The following is a 6,000-nucleotide window of genomic DNA, read 5'->3' as shown; positions in this document are numbered from 1 at the left end:
CAGCTGTGTCTTGTCTTGCCTTCCCTTTGTGTTCCTTGTTGGTTCGTCTTCGTTCCCATGTTTGTTCCAGGCTGTTCCTTCTTCCTGCTCCCCGGTTTGTGGATATCATTAACAAAGTCAATCCACTCGTTCCCAGAAGGTTTTAACCACTTTCTAGTAATGGCTTTCTTGCGAACAGCACTCAGGACTGGAAATAAATATTTATCATTGGAGGAAACCTCCTGCCAGGAAGGATTGTGTCAGACCAGAAGATGTGAGAATGATTTGCATTGAATGACACGTCTCATCCAACAGAAGTAAAGTTTACCCTTCCACTCTACCCCCCATTAATTATCCTAATGGTCTTCCGAGTATAATACAGTTTCATTAATATCTGCCACAACATCTGATAGAAAACAGGCAGCATATATCATTTTAACAAAAGAGAAACAGTTGAGTTCGTGTGTGAGGTGAGACCTACATTTCCAGCTACAAATAGGCGGCTGCTCCATCCTCCAGAAACACGACCTTCACTGAGAAACACTTTGTCCTCCGACTGAAGTGTCCTCAGCTCAAAGGTCAACGGATGACAAATAATCCTGAAATAAGGACTGCGGTTAACACAAGCCTGCTGTAGTTCCTTTATAGCCCAACATTAGCCACCTTTAGCTTAGCGGTGGTGAGGTGAAGTCATGTGACCGTGCTGTAGTTCCTTTATAGCCCAACATTAGCCTCCTTTAGCTTAGCGGTGGTGACATGAAGTCATGTGACCGTGCTGTAGTTCCTTTATAGCCCAACATTAGCCTCCTTTAGCTTAGCGGTGGTGACGTGAAGTCATGTGACCGTGCTGTAGTTCCTTTATAGCCCAACATTAGCCACCTTTAGCTTAGCGGTGGTGACGTGAAGTCATGTGACCGTGCTGTAGTTCCTTTATAGCCCAACATTAGCCTCCTTTAGCTAACGGTGGAGACGTGAAGTCATGTGACCGTGCTGTAGTTCCTTTATAGCCCAACATTAGCCGCCTTTAGCTTAGCAGTGTTAACATGTGGAGATTATCCTGCTGAACTAAACCTGTAAGTACCATAAACACAAACCATTGCTCTTGGGTTTAGTTTTATATTTTTCCTTGTGTAGATTATTATCAATCAAATGAGCTGAAATGTACTCAGTCTCTGTGAACTTGGGCTCTGTCGGACCCCTGAGGGTCTTTGGCCTCACGTTGGACCAGCTGGTTATCCAGTTCATTTATTTGAGTTGAATAAATCTCTGTGACAGAAACACTTCTCTCTGCATATTCTGATCCCTAAATACTTCAGATCAGTCAGTTTTTAATTATGACTGCAAAACAGAAGAAGAATGCCAAGAAACTCTTCTTAGAAATGTGCTTGGCTTTGGAAATGATGTAGAGCTTCGGGAAATAGAGTAGTGTTCTCCTCGTCAACGTTTCCTGCTGCTAAAGGAGGTTTCTTTATTTCAGTAGGGGCATTGGCAAAACAATGTCATTGGTGTTATGCCTGTATGTAAAGCTTCATTTGTTTAAAGCACATACATGTTTACAGTCCACACACTATGCAATAAAGAGCGCTTTAACCAACTTACAGAAATTCATTTACATTTGGTTTTATCTCTGCATATCGTTCACTAATTCCTGACTTTTGACTTACATAAATATGTCATTTGCACTAATTCATGCGCTGGTTTACTTCCATACTTCTTCTAAGGTCTTATATTGAATGTTGCATCGTTGGAGGACTTTATGTTGTCTTTCAGAACTGCACATACTGACAGCTGTAAATGCATCTTGAGAAATATGCATTAAGATCTGTCTGCTAAATGTGTGGAGGGGTAGCTCCTCCCCTCCTCTCTCCTCCTCTGTGATTGGTCAGGAGGCTCGTGGAGGCTGGGGGTAAACTCTGCGCGCACGCCTCTCCCGCGGCGCACACGCGCTCCTGCAAAGGGAAGTGAAGATGCTTCCGTTTCAGATCCACGGAGCAGCTCCTGAACCCGGCGCTCTGCACCCTGCCGCTGTCTGAGCTCCACACCGGGGCGCGGAGCTCCGGGAGCTGCAGCCGGGAATGGGTGCTCTTACTCGGGGAAGCTACCTGTCCTCTGCCGGCCTCCTGCTGCTCCTCTGCGGATCCGTCCTCTGCAAAGGTAAGAGCTGGAGACACTTTGGCTTCATTCTGCCTCTTCTCTGTGCCATGTTGCGCACCACTTGTTCCCTCGTGTTTTTTTTCGCATCCCTGTATTTTAATTTTGCACCAGCCTCTGTTCATTTAGCACACGTGTTTAATCTGCAAAGCTAGGAGTCTCTGTGGATACTTTCGTCGTGTGTCCGAAACCTTAAACCCTCCAGACATTCAGATCTGAGCGAACAGAAACGCAGCTGATTGAGGAACAGGTGATGTTGTCGTACAGACTTCTTCTCACAGGTTGTACACACTCCTCCAGCTGATGTGGCTCTCTTTTCTCTGTGCCATGCTCCGGAACGCACCACTTGTTCCCTCGGGTTTTCTGTTGGATTTCCAGCGTGACTTATTGTCACCAGTGGATCTTATTGGTTTGGAGCTCCTCGTGTGTTCCCTCTCTCTCATGGTCACAGTGTTTTCTGTCCGCTATTGATTCACAGCTCACTGTCAAGTTCCCACACTCTTTATCGTCTTCCCCCTCCCCCCCACCTCCTCCCCCCCCCTCCTCCTCCCCCTCCTCCTCCTCCCTCCCAGACTCCTCAAATCGATGTTAATTGTCCCATTTTCTCTCAGTTCTCAGTCTCTAATGAATCCATCATCGTGCTGCGTTCAGGGGCCTGAGCAACAGGCGCTTGAGTGTGTGAGTTACTGCTGATTGTCGTGTGTGTATGTGTGTGAGTGTGTGTGTGAGAGAGAGAGAGAGTGTCAGGGTGTGTGCTGGGGGATGTGACAGGCGTGTTTGAGCAGAAGATAAGAAAAAGCTGTGTGCCTTTTTGAAACGTACAGCGCTTATGAAGGGAATAATGGCTCGTGCGTTTTGTGGATGGCCTGTGGAGGAGCTGTCCCAGTTTGACGCATTTATTTCCTTCTTTTACAGTAAAATCTGCAGCTTTATTGGGCAGGTTTTGCTACAGATTCCTCAGTAATTAAAGGTTGTTGAAGCTGCTGTTTGCAAATCATCATCATCATCATCATCATCATCATCATCATCATCATCATCAGCTCGCAGTGTGTTCGACCTTACTGTTGTTCTACCTGCATTATGTTCTCTAACACCTACATGAACGCCTGTGGCACAGAGGAGACTACAGCTGTTAGGAGGGACTGTTTCACTCCAGAGCAACAAAATCCTCAAATAATTTGCAGCTTTTCCCCAAAATGATGCTCTTGCAATATTGTACATAAATGTCCATTGCAGTTCATTTAATTTCTATTATTCACTCCAAAACCCCCAAAATACCAACTGTTTTCTTTCCTTTATCTGTAGTTTAATAAAATACAAACATTTAGACCTTCTGTACGACCTCAAGTTAAATCAAGATATCCAAGAAATGAAACAAAGAGAATCAGAATCTTCCTCCAGAGTTTAGAGAACCATTGCTCCCAGTCTGTGAAACCATTGCTCCCAGTCTGTGAAACCATTCCTCCCAGTCTGTGAAACCATAGCTCTTGCCTGATTTTAAATCCCGACAGTTCCCAGTCCGCGGCTTTGAGTGTGCTTCTGTTGTCTCGTGTTTTATGTCCTGTCTGTTTTCTCTAAATGATGTCCAGCTCTTTAAATCTGCCCTTTGAATAAAGTCACGTTTGGATATTTTGAGTATTTCTTTCTAGCCTCGAATTTGACTTTGTAGTTCAAACAGGTAATGATGTTATTCCCTCCTCGTTATGAATCCAGCAGAACCCGTCCTGATTGGTCGAGTTATCTCTGCTGTTTGGATCTGATATGAATCCCCTGCCCCACATAAGCTCTCTGTGAGGCGGACAGTAATAGATCGAGGTCACAGCGGCACGACTCCACCCCCCCCCCCCCCCACACACACACACACACACAACCAATGGCTCTGTGATTCCAACGAAACGTCTCAGTGGAAGGTCGTGAATAGAGAGGTGAAATGAGTCGTTTGTTTCTGCCGGTTTTGATGTGAGTTTGAAAAAGAAACGCGACGCGAAGGAAAGACGATTCACTCGAGAATGGAAGCATGGCGGTGGCTGCTGGTGGAGTTTAGAGAGGTGGTTATTTAAAGTGAGTCACAGGAAAGCCAGCGGAGACTAATGGCTTCACGTGAAGTCAAAAACAAACCAGGATCAGAACCTTTCCAATCCGACAGATATAAAGAACACCGGTGCTTCTGGACTTTGAAGTTCAGAATGACGGTTTATATCTTTAGAGCATTTCACACATTTTTGACCCGAATGGTTCAAATGAGGGACACGTGTTCAGACGGTCGGTTATTGGGGTTAAATACAGGGGCGGCTGGCCCATAGGGGGCGATAGTGCACCGCCCTCCTTAAGCCAAACGAAAAAAAAAAAAAAAAAAAAAAAAAGAGAGAAAAGAGTTTATTTTGCCGGTCTAAGTCTTAATAGTATAGTCCAAACAGCAGCCTGAATATCGCTGCGACAATCAGCAGCCTGGATGTCACTGTCCAACCAGTAGCCCCGCCCCCTTGGGGCGATATCAGTCAGATTGAAAATCGCCCCAGGCGCTCTCATAGACTTACATGTTGAGACTCGTTTTTTCAAAAATCGAACGATACAATGCATTTCTATGGGCTCCGGGGGGGCTTGCCCTAACGTGATTTCGTCATACGCAGTTACGCACTGATGCGTGCTCGGACGTACAGCGCGCGCGTCATGCCTGTTGGGTCTGTTGGTTTTCTATACCTTTACTAAACCTGTAAACTGTATAGTGGTAAATGGAATATGTTCTGGAAAATTTTGATTAATTACAGTTTTGATTATAGTATAATTTGATTTGATTATTGCTATGGCATCCATGATGGCTATAAATTGTAGACTGTGCTAAAAGTGATTTCAAGGGCAAACTATTAGATGACAAACTATCTGTTAATGTGTGTTTTATTGTGGAACCAAATGTATTGTATATTTTATGTCTGGGGTTGCATCTAGTGGTTGAAAACCAAATTAAACAATGAGATGTGACACTGTAAAGCTGGCTATCTGACTTTTATTTATTATTATTTTACCCATTGAATGGGTCATCTTAGCCATCATCACAACTTTTGCCCCCCCTGAGAAATTTGTCAGGAGCCGCCACTGGTTAAATATCCGCTGATTTACAGGCGTCTCCTTCCCGATGTGAGTCCGTGGGAAAAGGCTCTTTTGGGCCCAGAGACTTCGCGGACTGACAGGGAAGCTGTAGTAACACGGTTTGTCCACTATGTCCACCGCTCTTACGCACTTGGGGGTTGTAGTTTTTCAATACACTTTAAATCCGGGGGGGGGGATAAAAACTGGTATCTTGATTTACACAATGCATCAGGGTTCGGGCAGAGCCTCCGTTTTCTCGGGATAATGCTTAACGAGTATTCCTGGTTAAAGTGCATCTCCGAGGGAAATATTCAGGCTCTTTGTTTTAATCCAACAACATAAATCAAGTTTTCACATCCTAATATTTTAAGAACTACCGAGCAGCAATTTAATAGTTTTACAAACTGTAATTTATAAAATACAAACATGTGAAACTCATGTGTTTTGATTCTGAGCATCAATGAAAAACTCCAAGACATTAATTAGATGAGAGTAAAAGCTAATATATAAAACATGTAGTAGAAAAGAGATGAACCACAAAGAATACTCACAATAAAATGTTCCAAACCTTGACTTCCAACCCTGATTTGTGCCAAAAAATCCAATACTTCTGAATGTTTTGCTTAAAATTCGATGTAAACATTTGGAAAGATAGACCCACGTTCTGTGCGTTGACTCATGGATGAAGCGCCTCTGAAGGCCTCCGTCATGTGTGCAGCACTCAGTGACACCGTGTTCTCCGGAGCCTCCCGTGCTGCACGACACGTCGACCAGAGTCCGAGC

The 6,000-nt window shown here is 44.4% G+C and overlaps 1 protein-coding gene across 2 annotated transcripts in view; it reads left to right on the top strand.

Moving 5' to 3' along the window:
* The first annotated feature begins 1,915 nt into the window (after positions 1-1,915).
* The window catches only part of unc5db (unc-5 netrin receptor Db), a 150,189-nt gene continuing 146,104 nt past the window's right edge, over positions 1,916-6,000 (top strand). For both annotated transcript variants that reach the window (XM_063896440.1, XM_063896439.1), the window contains exon 1: positions 1,916-2,133. In XM_063896440.1, coding sequence (XP_063752510.1) covers positions 2,055-2,133 — 79 coding nt within the window. In that variant the 5' untranslated portion in view covers positions 1,916-2,054. The remainder of the gene's footprint in view (positions 2,134-6,000) is intronic.

The sequence above is a fragment of the Eleginops maclovinus genome, chromosome 12, assembly GCF_036324505.1.
Source record: "Eleginops maclovinus isolate JMC-PN-2008 ecotype Puerto Natales chromosome 12, JC_Emac_rtc_rv5, whole genome shotgun sequence".
NCBI classification, from domain to species: domain Eukaryota; kingdom Metazoa; phylum Chordata; class Actinopteri; order Perciformes; family Eleginopidae; genus Eleginops; species Eleginops maclovinus.
This window is presented reverse-complemented; position numbering and strand designations above follow the sequence as displayed.